General features: G+C 43.2%; 1 protein-coding gene across 1 annotated transcript in view; it reads right to left on the bottom strand.

Moving 5' to 3' along the window:
• Positions 1–6,388, bottom strand: part of PTCH2 (patched 2) — a 68,774-nt gene extending 62,386 nt beyond the window's left edge. The window contains exons 1-2 of the mRNA XM_044441876.1: positions 5,941–6,388; positions 4,545–4,737 (exon numbers count right to left, since the gene is read on the bottom strand). Coding sequence (XP_044297811.1) covers positions 4,545–4,737; positions 5,941–6,090 — 343 coding nt within the window. The 5' untranslated portion in view covers positions 6,091–6,388. The remainder of the gene's footprint in view (positions 1–4,544; positions 4,738–5,940) is intronic.
• Positions 6,389–15,083: the final 8,695 nt, after the last annotated feature.

Below are 15,083 nucleotides of genomic sequence, written 5' to 3'. Positions count from 1 at the left end.
GCTAGAGCAAATGCCAATACAAGCAACCAATCAGAACCTCCTGTTCTGATCAGCCTGGGACAGCGGCTCTCTTGCTTCCTTGCCTTACCTAAACTTCAGTGTGAACTCAAAGTGCATCTTCAGGTACAACTTAGATTCATGGAAAAGCTCTACTAAGGGCATAATCTAACCCTCTGTCTAAGATGTAATTGGTATATCAGTGATGTAGATAGCCTGTTCACACACATCAAATAGATTAAACTTCTAGAAGGGTCCACATAGGAAAAATTCAATTTATCTTTCTTGAAAAAATAAGACCACTTAAAGATAGTCAACTGTACATCTGGTGATTTAATTCGGTTTGGTAATTCTTCATCTCACTCATTCAAGAGACACTGGCCACAGTTCTGAAATAGGGAAATACACCCTAGAGATGGGAGAAGGGCAAATCATTGACATTATATATCCTCTTGGGCCATGAAGTGACAGCACCTCTTATATATGATGTATAACAAACTTTGAGATGGAATGGGAAGAGGAGTTTTAAAAGGACATTGAGCAAGGAGAGGACATACAGCAAAGAGAGCCAACCATGGTTCTCCTAATGTCTAATAAAATGGGAAATCAGACATACAGTTGAACTGCACTGTACACAAAGTCAGGTTATTTCTTCATCCAATATTATACCTGCTAGTCCACATGCAAGTCTGAATGACAGCTTTCTGCTTTGATTATAGACATCTAGAACAGAAAATACAACCATCATTCCCAAGGATGTCTCATTTGTTCATCATATTGTACCACGGTGCTACATTAAAAGAGTGAGATCTGTCATCATGAATATGCCTTGACAGAAAGGTGTATACTATTGAGTGTTTTTTTTTTAAAGCCATTTCTCCCTAGGACATAGGCAGGCAGCTGCAACCTCAAGGCCACATGTCCCCCTCATACAGGTAGGGGAAGAGTGAAGGAGCAGGAGAGGGAAAGAGAGCGGGGAGTGTTGGAAGGCATATGTGGGGGTAATGCAAGCCATTACTTCAGACCACTGGCAAGGAGGAGGTAATGGTGGAGAGAAGTTTTCAAAGCTTTCCAGCTATGAAAAGGTGAGGAAGCCCACTGTAAATAATCTGTTCAAACCTCTGAAAAGAATGATCTGTCTTTCCCCTGGTCATCTGCTGGGTGGAAAAAATTAGAAAGTGTGAATAAAAGGCATAGCAGAAAGAGGGGGGAAAAGAATGGCAGAAAGAAAATGCATAAGCTTGCCCACCTTGGATTCTGACCTATTCACTTTGGCCTTCAGCCCTTTCCATCACCAGCATGTAGTCCTTCACAGAAAAAAAAGGTTCCTTGCACTGGCCCAAGAGGTATGTGTATGATACTATGCACACATGAAAAAACAGTGGAAGAGCATGGCAAAAATAAAACCAGCCATAGAGCTACAGCCATAATACAGTTGCAGAACATGGCAAGAAGTTCATCTGGTTTGTCACTGTATACAATCCATATGCAAATCCATATGTATAAAAAGGTGTCTAAAATGAGGATTTGCTTATCTAGAAATCAAAATTTTGACAACATTATTTTTATCCAAATGACCCATGGCAATTGAGAAGAGATAAAGCATTCAGAGACATTCCCTTGGAGAACTGTGAGAATCTCACAAAAGCATCCTGCACCACAGCAGCTAAGCAATTACAACTGCATTTTACAGAACAGAATGCAGAGGGAAAAGCAGGACAAGGAAATCTACAGCTGTGATTTTATTCCTCTTCTATTTGCATGCCAGTTCTTCCCAGTCAAGTTTCCTGCAACACAGCAGGCTGCCAATATTAAGGCAGCACTGGAAAGTCCTGCCTGGCAAATGCCAGCCAACAGAGACAGCAAGCTTATATATCCAAAGAAATACAAGCAGATCAGAACACAGTTATTTGCTGCAGTATGTAGTTTCTAATGATATTATCACAGTGAACGTTTTTCTTAAAATCAACATATGTTGATACATAATTTGTTGCAAAACACATTTCCAACAAAATTGTCCCAAGGAGTTTGATGTATCTTTTACAATACAACATCCCTGGATACCCAAGCACTAGATCCCTTGCTCCTTCAACTCTCTTTCTGGCATGCCAGCAACTCAACAACAGGACAGGCAGCAGAAAAATGTTTTTGAAGAGTGAGCAAATGTCAGCATCAAAAAGCAATAAATAAGTACAAGCCCAACTGTACAGGTTCTCCGGGGATGTTCTTGATTTGGGCTAAGATGTGTTGGTTACAAAAAGGGGATTTCCCTTCTTTAAATGTTTAACATCTGCAGGTTTTTGATGGATCTCCCTTTTGCTACAAGCTTCTGTAAGACAGAGACAAGGAGAAAGGGAGAGGGGAAGCTAAGGTTGAGGCATTTTTGGCTTTCCAATCCCCCTTCAGTGTGTGAAACAGGTGGGTAAACTTTACTGGCATTCATGTGAGTGTGGGTTTTATTTAAAAGGGACTGGGAGGGTGGAAGAGTAAAGTTGCTTCTATTGTTGAACAAAATCCAAGAGTAGTTTAGGACCACACATGGAGCTGGGGTTGTGCAGGGGGAGGAGGTGTGGAACGCTAAAGATCGCTGACAGTCATCACAGAGAAACATCTGCTCTTGGAAAGCTCCCAGGCTGCTTGCAAAAAATAAAAAAAAATTAAAATCACAGGGTGTGAAAACTCAGTGCAACCTGGTGTCGAATAAGAGGGGAGACTGCAATAGCAGGAGGCAGGCTAAGGCAGACCCCAGGCACTGTTCACATAAACTGATGGCAGAGAAGGGAGAAGGCATAGCATGCTGAACTTATTAATAACAAAGACATAATTTTTATCAAATGTTTCCAGTAGGAAATTAGGATTTGCTCCTGAGTGACCCCTTTTGCTTTTGGCTGTTTGCATTTAACCCGATTCCATTCTCAGCTAGGAAAAGAGTGTGACCCAAGTCAAACTTCAACTGACAGCTCTGTCATAGACAGTAATTATCCTCTCCTTCAGCACCACCCTTAGAAAGGTAATTTAGCATTTTAATATCAATAATGTAATGCACTAAGCAGGGCCCGGTGGCAAGAAAAACCATCTCCTTTGAGGTGGAAAAAAAGAATTTAATTACACTTGTCTGTGGAGGCATGTATTTTTACTGATAGAGATCTGGGCTACACACATAGTGAGACACTACACACAGGCACATACATGCAAAACAGCATGGAAAGACTGATACACACTCACGCACTCATGGGGAACAAGTTCATAGAAATCTCTCTCTTTAAAAAAATGGAGTGGAGAACTCTTTGGATTGCAGAAAAGTCTATTTCCCAATATTTGTTGCTTTTAAATCATAGTTCCTCACAGATTGAGCCAAGCATTATCAAACAGGCCTGAAACAAAAAAAGGAGCCTTGACAGGAAGTCATTCTAGATTGTAGTGGATCACCAATGACCCCTTTCTTACTGGAAAATGATTTGAAAGTACTGGATGAGTATTTTCTACTGCTGAAGCTAAACAGGTCTGGTGCTTGGATGGGAAACTGCATGGAAACCATATGCAAGCTGCTATAAGTTCCTCAGAGGAAGAACAGAATAAAATAAATAAATAAATATATCTTAGTATCTATGGATCTGCTTCCCCAAAACTCTGGAAACCACCAGTCAAGAATGTGATATATCCCATTCGTGAAACTGCCAAGAACGGAGCTGCCAGATACCTCTAAATCCAAGGCCAAGGCCACAGTCTTCAATGATGCAGAAGGAAAATATGAAAGACAACCTCATATTCTCCAGTTACTCTTATGCATATCTTGATAACCCATGAATCCATCTAAGGACTTAAATTATGGAACAAAAGCTTTCTATGTCTTGACATTTACAAACAATGCTCATCTTTTGCATATCGTATAGTGAAATAGCAAAGAATTATGTTTTGGACCCCTAAATAATGAAATGACTTGAAAACCACTGGAGGAACCCTTCTATTTGAAAGGATTTGCACAAGGCATAGACACATGCTCATCCAGCTCTCATTCATCTCAATGGAGCTTGCACAGAAGAAGCTCCCCATACCTTGATCCTCACAAAGGCTTTTTTTTTCTTTTTCTTTGCCAAGTGGCTTTGAATACTTTACAGTGTATTTAAAGGTCACATTTCCAAGCTTTTTACCACTTGTATAAAGCTTACAAACCCTGCTTTAATTATAGAAAAGCAGTTAACATGGGGATAGTCAAGATTTTAATACAAACCTTGAGGCCTTAGGAGTCCCTCAAACTGGAACAGACTTTTCATAGCCAAGTGAGTAGATTTACATTTGTTGCTTGGTACATGCCTCCAAGGAGACAAAGCGTGAAACCCAAGAAGCTACATACAAACCTGGATTTACATACGCATGAGCTTAGAGATGGAGCCCCTTGCCAACATCTCCTTTAAAAGGCTCTCCTGGAAGCAATGTCTCCCACTCACTGTGTTGGACAATTTCTTCAGCCACGTCCGCCCCCCCCCAAATGCCCCAAAACTTTATTTAGTCCTCTCAGCATTCACACCATCCAGGAAAGAACTTACCTTCCACCCAGAGCTGTTCAATATCCGTCTCAATGGAGGCTACTCGCAGCCCTACAGCCAGTGCCCCAAAGACCAGCAGCCCCACAAAGAGTACTTTGCCACAGTGGCGCTGGATCCAGCAGCCCAGTGTAAACAGCAGGGCCTGGAACTGGGCCCGCAACCACAGCGGGGCTTTCTGGCCCACAGCCTTACCCTGGGGAGAGAAAAGGAGAGTTAGCCAAGACACTTTTACTACAGGGAACATCAGCTTCCTAATGCAGGGAAACTAGCATCAGGGTGAAGGAAGACCTAATGCCTTGGAAGAAAGCATTCCAAGAAGACCTATTCACATTTTTTGTGGGGGAAGCACCATAACTCCAGAGTCTTCCCATCTGCTAGGAACCTGGAGAGGCCAATGTCTCCCCTCTTGCTGCTTCTCCTTCTACCAGCCTGCAGAGATTAACTAGGGACTGATGCCTCTCAACATGGGTGAATCCCTTACTCGTATTGTATTTGTATGTGTAGTCATATGCTGGATGTCCTTAGCCAAAGAGGAACAGGCCACTCTGAAGCGCATGCCTCCATGGAACAGTCACCCTTTCAGGACTCGCAGGACTCAGGCATAGGGAAAGCACTTCAAAGCAGGCTCGTCCTCTGCCTCTCCCAAAGTGAGGTCTGTTTCCTTCCTCAGTTCCAGTCGCACCCCTCACTTCTAGGGAAAACCTAACAGCTGACGCTCCCTTTTTGAAGGGAGTTTGCAAGGATTTTACAGCCACCACTTGATGTGTTAAGGAGCCCCAAGTTCAGCTCCCTGTTATATTCAGGGGGACAGGAAGATGTGAGGGGCATCCCGCCCCTTTCCTCAGGTGTGTCCTTTCGCCCTGTCATGCTTTCCAGCTGCGTCCCAGTCTGCACTGTCGCGCTCCTTCTTCCCAGTGTCCTTTCACCAAGCCATTACCCGAAGTACCGCTCCCCCTCCAATTCTTCTCGTTCCTGGACAAAAAGTCACACCAACGCCCAGACCCGAGTCCTACTCCGAAGCTCCCCGCATCCCCTCAAAGACCCGATCGCGGACAGGCCTCTCACAAGTTCCCCATTTACACCAATCTCTCCTGGACGGCTCTACCCTTTCAATAAACAAACCGCTGGAACCACGGAGCGGACTAAGTTGGAGCACGCATGCGAGAGCTGCCCGCCCCCTCCCTCCATACCCCACCTCAAAGAAGCGGAGGGCTTCCAGCCGGATTCGCCACCCCACAACCGTCTCCTCGCCCGGGCCAAAGGAGCCGCTTCGGGCTCCTGCCCCTTTGTGGCCGCTGCTTTGCGCGCCTCACTCCCCGTTGGATGGGATCACCCCAACCTTTCCCCACTCTCCCCCCACCCGTGGGAAAGCGCCGCCGCCCCCTCCTTCCCTCACCTTGGAGATCTGTTTGAGGGCAAAAGCAGCGTGGCAGTAGCTGGGTCTCCGAAGAAGATCCGAGTTGGCAGCAGCGGCTGCAGTCGCGTAAGACGGCGGGAGCTCTCTAAAGTAGCCCCCGGCCCCAGGGACCGGCCGCTCCGAAGCCATGCTCCGGGGTCGAACGAGGACGGCGCTGGGGGGAGGCAACGGGGCGCAGGCGGTTTCCCAAGAGCGGTAATCCAGGAGCGAGAAGCGTTGGCTCCGAGGCTTCAAAGTGGCTGCGGCTGCGGGTCTTCCATGCGCACATTATGGGGGCGAATCCGGGGCCATCCAAGCGCGCCCCATGCGCCCTTGGCGCCGCCCAGCGTGGCCCCTTCGCGACGCGCGGCAGGAGACGGCGATGGCAAGCTCACACAGCCCCCAGGAGTTGAGGCACCCGGGTGCCCGGCGGTGCAGTGCGCCTCGGATCCCGTCCCATCAACATTTGGAACAAACAGTCCCCTCCGAGATCCTGAAAAGAGAAGCAGGGGGGAGGAAGGTTTGGTTTGATGGGAAAGTGCCCCGGTTCCCATTGGCCGAGGAAGAGGCAAATTACTCCGCAAACATCTCCTATTATTAGCTGCTAAGCAACAGCTCACCAAAGTGGAGAGAGGAGAGACCACCCAGGCAGCACCTCCTCCTCCCCGCCTTAAATCAATGAGGGCAGAGGGAGGGAGAGCGAGAGCGAGAGTTGCCTTCAACACAGGAATTCTGCTCCACAGATTTTCAAACACTGCCCGTCGTTGCCCCCTCCCAGCTGCAACCTCCCCCTCGCCAATGCAAACGGGTTCCTTTATTTATGATTGCAAGCGGACATAGCGATGCGTCGGAACAGCTGCAAACTTTGCGGGGGGAAGCGAAGAACTCTGCAAAAGATTTGGGTGCGGGGAGAGAAAAGGAGCAAACCTTTTGGTTTAATGGAAGGTGGGAAGGGGAACATTGGTTGCTTTCAGGAAAAAGCTTATATGGATCCAATGAGTAGGAAACCCCAAATTGGCACTACTATCAGCAGTGGCACAAAAGAGAAAAATAACTTTTCTTATACAGTTGATGGTGGTGATTACTTTTTGAGCTGCTGGGGCTGCAATAAAAAGAAAACAAGCAAACAAAAAATGCTTTCTTCCCTACACCAGGAATTATGCAGATTTTAAAAATGAAACAGTTCCTTTAACCATGTACAGAGTGTCATGGTCTCCCAGTGAGAAATGTCAGTTATTCTTTACATAATCTAACCTGCTCCATGGTCCCAGTGGCTTAATGGAGAAATGGCTTCCATGTGAGCAGACATGGCAATGGAACTTCCAAACAAACTTGAGCTCCAACACCTGTCATTTAGAAAGTAAACCATGCCACCATGATACTTGAAATTATGATATTTTAGGGGATTCCATATACACCACTTGCCAAACATCAGGACAACAAATACCATCAAATACCCCACTCCACAAAATATACTCAGCCTCTCAAAACCAAAATTATGACTTCCCATAAAATCAGAATAACTCATTCATTCAACCACATGGACTAAGATAATGGTTTACACTAAGCCAAATTCTAGCAGCACTTTGAATTAAAACATTTTTTCAATTCATTGGCTTAGTAGTTGAAATGTGAAGCAATGTGCCTGACCATATACAAAGTAATCACCCCAAATAATCATGACCAAACTTCCTTTGTCAAAAATTAGGAAGAATATTTTCCAGATTTGGAAATGAGGGGGAAGGAGGACTTTTATTTAATTTAAATGCTGCTTTTCTGACAAAAAAGGCAAAAATGGTGACTAACAATAAAAGCTAGATTAAAAACAAGCTTTTAATTAAAATTTATTTTATTGATTTACAATTTTTTTTCAGGTGCCTTTAAGGGTAAAGCCTTTTCATATTACATACAAACAAATCAATAAAAGAAATAAGCAGCAACAACTACTTGAAATCCCTTCAGCAACAAGCTAGCTTATGCCAAAGGCCTGTTTGAGTAAGAAAATTTTTGCCTGCTGGCAGAAGGACAACATAGAGGGAACCAACCTAGCCTTCCTTGGCAGAGAGTTTTTGAAACTAGGACCAACTACTGAAAGGTCCTCTCCAATGTCCCCATTAAATGTTCTTCTGATGGAGGTGCTACTGAAAGAAGTTCCTCTCAAGAAGATCTTAAAACCCAGATAGGCTTGTCTAGAATAGGGTTCAATAGCATTCATTGACAAACCCTTAAGCAAACCAACAAGAAAGCTAGGCAACTCAAAGAATGTGATCTGGTCCAGTTGTTAAGCCACACCAATATGGTGTGTTGTGGCATATAACAAAAGACATTGCAAAGACAAAAACTGTGGCTTATTGTGCATCCAAACCTGGTAAAATGTGTGTGGACTGATGTCATGGCTAATAAACCCCAAGCCAAAGACAGCCCATGGTTGTGGGTGGTTTATTAATCATGGCAATAACCCACCTTCATTGGGGGTTGTATGTCATGGCAAACAGCAACATCCACCCACTTGGTCTAAATATTCACAATGGCCTCTAGCACACTCTGCAATCCATGGTGACTTACAGAACCCACAATGGGTTGTATCATTCATTGAAACCAGCCCACTGCCTCATTTTTCACAATTGAGAAAACACAACCAGGCTGGTTATCTGCAAGGGGTGCCAGTTGTTGTACTATCCTCACAGTCAGAACCACCAGGTTTTTACACAGTTAAAGCAAACTGACAAGACTCTTACACACAAAGTGACCCACCTTGTAAGCTGCTAGGGTCCCCCCTCCCAACAATATGCCTATTTAAATAACAAAGACTAATGCATTGACACATAGGAGAACTCTTAGTGCTCCTAAATATTCACAATATCTTTAATCAAAATGAGAGTGGGAGCCTGGCTGCTCAGGGATGCCGCATTGTATGCACAGGGAAATGGGATCCAAAAACACAAATGTGCCAAGAGAAGTCCTAATACAGATTTCAAACTGATGAAGTGAAAAATAAGAGTTTGAGTGAGCCGCATGATTATTCAGGATGCTTCTTTTCAATTTAAATTATAGCCAGGCAACATCCCTACCCTACCCTACCCTTCCCAGCCCATTCCAATTAGTGGTTGAGGGTCCCCACGCTCTGTTTTCTTTCAGTTCCACAAGACAACTATTGACTGAGTTCAGACAGTGTGATAACCTACACTCTAAGGTTATGGACTGAGTGTGGGTAGTCAATGAAAAATGGCTTGTCGTTGAAATGTGGGTTCTTGTGTTATCTGAACCCAGCATAGGTCAGAGTTCACAGCCCAATAACAAACCATGAGAAATCTTCATGAATTGGTCATGATTAATAAGTCCAGTCCTAGAAACATAGAAACAGGTTGAGTCAGAAGGGGCCTCCCTAGTCTGACACCCAGCTCCAGCCAGCGCTGCTCATGACTTGGTCCAGCAAGGTTCAACAACAACCTATGGTTCAGTGACAACCCACATTCAACCTATACTCCACCCTTGAGTGTGGGTTATCAGGTGGTCTGAATTCAGGCATTGTATTATCTTTGCCAGGGAGGGAGGAGGAGGAGCCATGCAAACAGGTAACAAATAGGTAGTCTGGATTCCGGTTGCAAAGTTTGGGTTGGAAGAAAATAGACCCACAAAGTGGGAGGAACTAACTTGCTCATGTTCCAAGGAAATATGAGGTGGCTTGAATAATCACACAACTCATTCTGAACTGAAGTTCACTTTGGAAAACCAAAGCAAGTAACAGTTGCGTTGAATAGTATCCTCCAATGGCCTTTAATGAGGGTAAAGCCACCCCTGTTCCCATATCAGGAAGCAATATGTTGCTTTATTTGGTGAGTATTTGGAAATGTGAATTTTACTAGAGAAGCTGGGTGGTAAGGAAAAATGAATATATGTGAATAGGAGACAGTTTATGTTTTTTTGTGGGGGTGATAGAGCTTATATGTATTATACTGTGCACATGATAAGTGTTCAGAAAAATTTGTGAATGTGGCTTTATGAAGATGTATGCTTGGGACTGGACACTGGAATAGTGGAACATGTTATTTCTTCTGAAGTGTTTGAGTGGGAGTTAGAGAAAAATCCAAAGTGAATAAAGGGAATTTTGCAAACGTTCCTTGTAAGCCTCATTTCATGGCCTGTCAGACTTGAAACAGCATCCATTATCTTTAAAATTAAGACCTGCAAGTGTAAAAGCTTTTTGACTTTTTCCTGGGGGAAATGTTTAAATCTTGGAATAACTGCCTTCTTTCAGCATTGCCTCAAGTGTTCTTTTTCTCAATAAATTCACAACATATTATGGGGTCCAACAGAAAGCTGCAACTGAGGCAAAACTACATTGCCGAGTAAAGCAATGAACATATAATTGCATATATCCCCTTCCGTCCATCCCTTTCCCCATCAAGGCCATATTCTGAACCATCAGAAGGCCATACACAATAATTTATTATATTGTTATTGCAGTTTATAATGTGTTTTGGAGACTTCTGAGGGGCCTAAGTCCCCATTAACAAATTATTGTCTCAGGGCCTTCCTCTGAGGCAATGGGATGCTGCTGACATATTTAAGACTGCCAGGGTAATGAGAACAAGTCTTCTTATAACATCCCACACACTCTGTCTGTCTCTCTGTGTGCAACACCAGCTGTAATTATGACTCTTTCCCACCCACCCCCGCTCCATCCTGAAATGAAGCTTCCTTGCAACTACTAGCTTGGTCTGGTCCCAAGTCACTATCTAAGTGAGATCCTTGGTTTTCCACTAGGCACAATTCATCTGTCATCAACTCACTACTTGCCTATTTGTTATCACCCCCTGACACTGAAGCCTCAGGGTTTCTTTTATAAAGAGACATCTCCACACCAGCTTTTGTCCCTTCAGAAAGACACATCACTCACAGGAGAGGACTGGATCCTGAGGTGGATGCTCATGCAGAAGCACAGCAATCACCAAATGTAGTCTCCTTTCTAGTCCTTGGCAAGCAGGTTTCCACCCAGCAAGGATAACACCTGGTCCAGCAGGAGAAAGTGCCAGATCTTATACTGTAAGACAGTTCGTTCACAGGAAAGTCTCATTAGTAAATCTAGAATACTTGTAGCAAATGGTTCTGATCAGAAAGAGTTGCTCCTTTCCCTATATTTTGCAACATGAAATTGTAAAGTCTTATTCACGCACAGAACTTATTTCTCTCTTGAATGTTGTGATACTTTTTGGCCTCTGCTTCCCTTCTGGAGCAGTGAATTATACAGGCTAGATTTGGTCTTCTTCCACCATTTCACTCTAGTGGCTGGTCCTTTCTTCACAGGCTATTAAATCTTAGGGAACAACAAGTACTTCTTGTTCTATCTCCTCCTTTTGATTAATGTGCTGTATAGAATAGTACCATGTCCTACCTTATTGTCTCCTTTTTAGAACTCTCAGGTTCAAACAGTTTTGCCTTTCTATTTTTATGCACAAATGTTTGCAGTTTTCATTTCTTATCATGCATCTTCCCCAGTCCCTTGGACAGCTTCATAATAATCATATCAAAACTGATAACCCTACCTCTGCCTCACTATTAAAAAAAAGCAGAGTATTTTCACCTTTGGCTTTCATTCCTCTCACCAACACAAATCTAAGGGAGGACTTTCCTTGAATCTGTGATAATGCACACAATCTTGATCCTCTTTATTTTAATTTATGTTCAGAGGCCATATTCACCCAAGATTATGTCAAACAATGGATGTTTTCTACAACACCGGGAATAATTATGTTGAACACAGTGGTTAATGCTACTATTTGTATATCCTGTTTTGGAATGTGTTAGCTTTAGATCAATAGGTATAATCACTGCAACAGCTCCAAATTCAGTTGGTCAATGAGAAGGACCCGAAGCATTAAAAGAAGGCAAGAGAACCCCCCTAGTGGACAATGCTGGGATAAGCTGCCCCTGAATACTTCTGGTGCTCTCCTCTCTCCCTCCTCCCCTTATATAAGTTAATGGAAAATAAGAGATGGTTGCTTTAATCTTGCAAGGAAAGCTGTAATTCACAATTGCTTGAAAGTTGTCAAGACATGATCTGTTGGTGATTTTGACAATTAGAGGGAATAAGCTACAGTGGATAGAGATGGAAATACAAGAGGAGTTCTCTATCTTGATCATTCCTACTTATGAGAGGAATAATGAGAGTCTTTATCTGTATGTCAAGATGTCTGTGGCTAGATAAGAGCACCACAATGAAAGTGCATTTCACTGTGGGATCAATCATAGCTCTGCCACCCTTGCTCAACCAAAATGCACTCGTTCTTTCAAGCTAACCTACCCACATTTCAAGTTAACCTACCCCAAAATAACCCTCCCTTACATCTACTTAACTAAGTGTGCTTATGAACACACAGAAGGTGGATTTGCTTTGTGTGTCAGTTACTCATTTCAGTGGTATTTATGATGTTCGGTAAATAAATAAATGCCCACTGTGCCTTGAAAATAGACTTACCCTGGGTTGGACAGAATTGATTTTTGTAGAGCAGAAGTCTGATTTAAAGCTGTTGTCTCCTGGTACTGCACATTAGGAAGGCTGGAGCCTGTCTTATCTAGCAAGTTGAACCATTAGTCCCCCTAGCATAATATGATCTATACTGTCTGGCAGCAAGACTCCAGCAATCCAGAGAAGAATCGTTCCCAGCCGTAGGTGGAGATGCAGAGACTGAACCTGGAGCGTTCAGCAGCATACAAAGGATGCACTCTGTCCTTCAGGCTTTCTATTCTGTTTACAGCACATTAAGGAACATTAGTAAAATGGGGACATTTCTTCAACCTTTACAGTTTTATGGCCTTAATTAGATTGTTCAAATCCCAGATCTACAATAGAAGCTTTCTTCTTGCAACTTTTCTAACCCCTTCTCAAATGCATCACCCTCCAATGCTATTCCTCTCCCCACTATTTCTCTCACACACACTTTCACATACTAATAATAGTTAACTGAGTGATGAATCACCATCATTGTCTGAGCACATGTGGATTTTTCTGCACATGAAGAATGGGTCAAAAAGTGTTATATGTATAAGAATTGTTGAAGCAGAATAAAAGTACCAGACAAAAGTATAATTCATCTTAATGTACTATTAGAATTATTTATTTATGTCATACTATGCTAAACCTTTCTAGAGAAATAGTAGAAGAAATTGAGTAGTTTAAGAACATTCTCCTTAAATTAAATTCCATTCCCAACAATAGAGGAAGAAAGATAAGAATAAAAGGGAGCATCATGGAGACTGAAGCTGCTTAATTCTAAAGGTCAGGCTAGCATAGTGCTTGGTGCCCCCAATACTACCCTAAGCCAAAGCTGTAGAACCTTTCTCTTGTGAAAAGCTATTTGCTTATATAAGGAGTCAGTTGAGGCCCTGCAGCCGACAGTGGGTGGAGCCAGATGTGAAGGTGGTGGAGCCAGAGCCAAAGGTGCGAGGAGTTGGCAGCATTGCATAATCTTGCTATCACTCTTTCAGTGCCACCTCACCTCTTTTTCTCTTTATGCAATCACTCCTGAAATTGGGCCAGGGTGCACATTCAACACTTCAGCCTTAAGCAATGGACAGCAAAGCACCTCCCAAACATTGGACACAGTGAGAGTTACCTTTAATTCCAAGTGCTCTAACTGCAAGGGTGCAATCCTGCATCTATGGAAATCAGTAGCAAAATGCTTATTGAATGAAGTAAAATGTAGCATAAGACACTTTTGGGCTCCAATCCTATGTACAGATAGCTGGGATTAAGCCACTCTGAGCACATAAAAAATTACTTTTAAGTAAGTGTGCACTGGATTGCACTTTGTTAACTGGCTTATCAATCTAGGAAAAAAGAGAACTCATAAACTGTCAAATTGTGCCTCCTTTGTATGCCTTCAGGCTAGCCTGTGCGCATCTTCAGGAACATATTATTCTGTTTTGTCACCATTCCAATCAATAAATGTCTGCATTTATTGAGCAGAATATGCCAATAGATATGAGTGTCATTGTAGCATCTGGGTTTGGCAATCTGCACCACATTAAGAATGCTCTACAAGTTTCTTTCTACAGGCCTCTCTGTCACAGGCACTACACCAATGTACTAAAGAGTTCAGAGTTATGTTGGGAAGTTGCAAATGCAGAATGTCCCACTAATTCAGAACTATGCCATACACAAGACATTGTTCTAAAAACCACAAGAATGATGTGTTTTGTGTGATAAGATGATGACCGAACTACCTGCAAAATAGAAAAAAGATTTTTGAACTGGGGCAGAGGGGAAAAATTGTGGATATTGGAACTATTTCACTTGGAAACTATTTCACATAAATAAAGCCTTTACAGGCTTCAACCATTATGAAAATGCATGTTTAGAACTCAGCTGCAACATGAACTTGTAATTCTCATATCATGCATTAAGTGAGAGTTTGGCATTTTATTGCTTGGATGCTGGTGAGAAAACAGATTGTCTCTCTGAACAAGTGCTGGGTGTCTTTCTTCATGGAGTAACACAAATTGGACACACATACCCCATATGCAATATTAAGGGGTGGTTCTTCTTTGTCAGAGCATGTGGCTTCTGAGCTAGGTTCATTGGTACGCTTAAAAACAAGGATGTTCCTGCATCTGCAAAATCATGACAACAACTACTGAGATAGTGTAGGAATGATCCTAAACTTCTAAGAGTTCTAGAGGCTGAGTGGGCAGAGATGGGTGAATGGGTGGGCAAAGAAGGACTGCTAAAGCTTTTTCTACATTTTCCTGATTTGTCCATTTTAAGCTACTGTCAGAAATAGGCACTGGCCAGTGCAGCTGATTAATCAGCTTTCTTTTGCAGCGGAGCAAAAAGAGCCAACAAGACATCTGCATCCCAAAACATCTAAGCAGCAAGATAAAGTGGGAGATATTTCTTCACCTAAGGAGGAGCTGCGATCGCAGGGGGAGGGCACACTGCTGCCTGTACATGCACGTGAGGAACAAGGCTCAGACACATTAGGCTGCTCAGCCCCACAAAACTGGGATGACTTTGGGTAGCAAGGGAGGGGGGATAATTTGGGAAGCAAATGCAAGGGAAAGGATAGGGCAACCCTGCATTCATCCCTTGGGGATTTATCTCACACCCTGCCTGCCTGCCTGCCTACCCAGTGCAGATGAGG

Source organism: Varanus komodoensis, unplaced genomic scaffold (assembly GCF_004798865.1).
Source record: "Varanus komodoensis strain SLA01 unplaced genomic scaffold, ASM479886v1 scaffold1, whole genome shotgun sequence".
NCBI classification, from domain to species: domain Eukaryota; kingdom Metazoa; phylum Chordata; class Lepidosauria; order Squamata; family Varanidae; genus Varanus; species Varanus komodoensis.
This window is presented reverse-complemented; position numbering and strand designations above follow the sequence as displayed.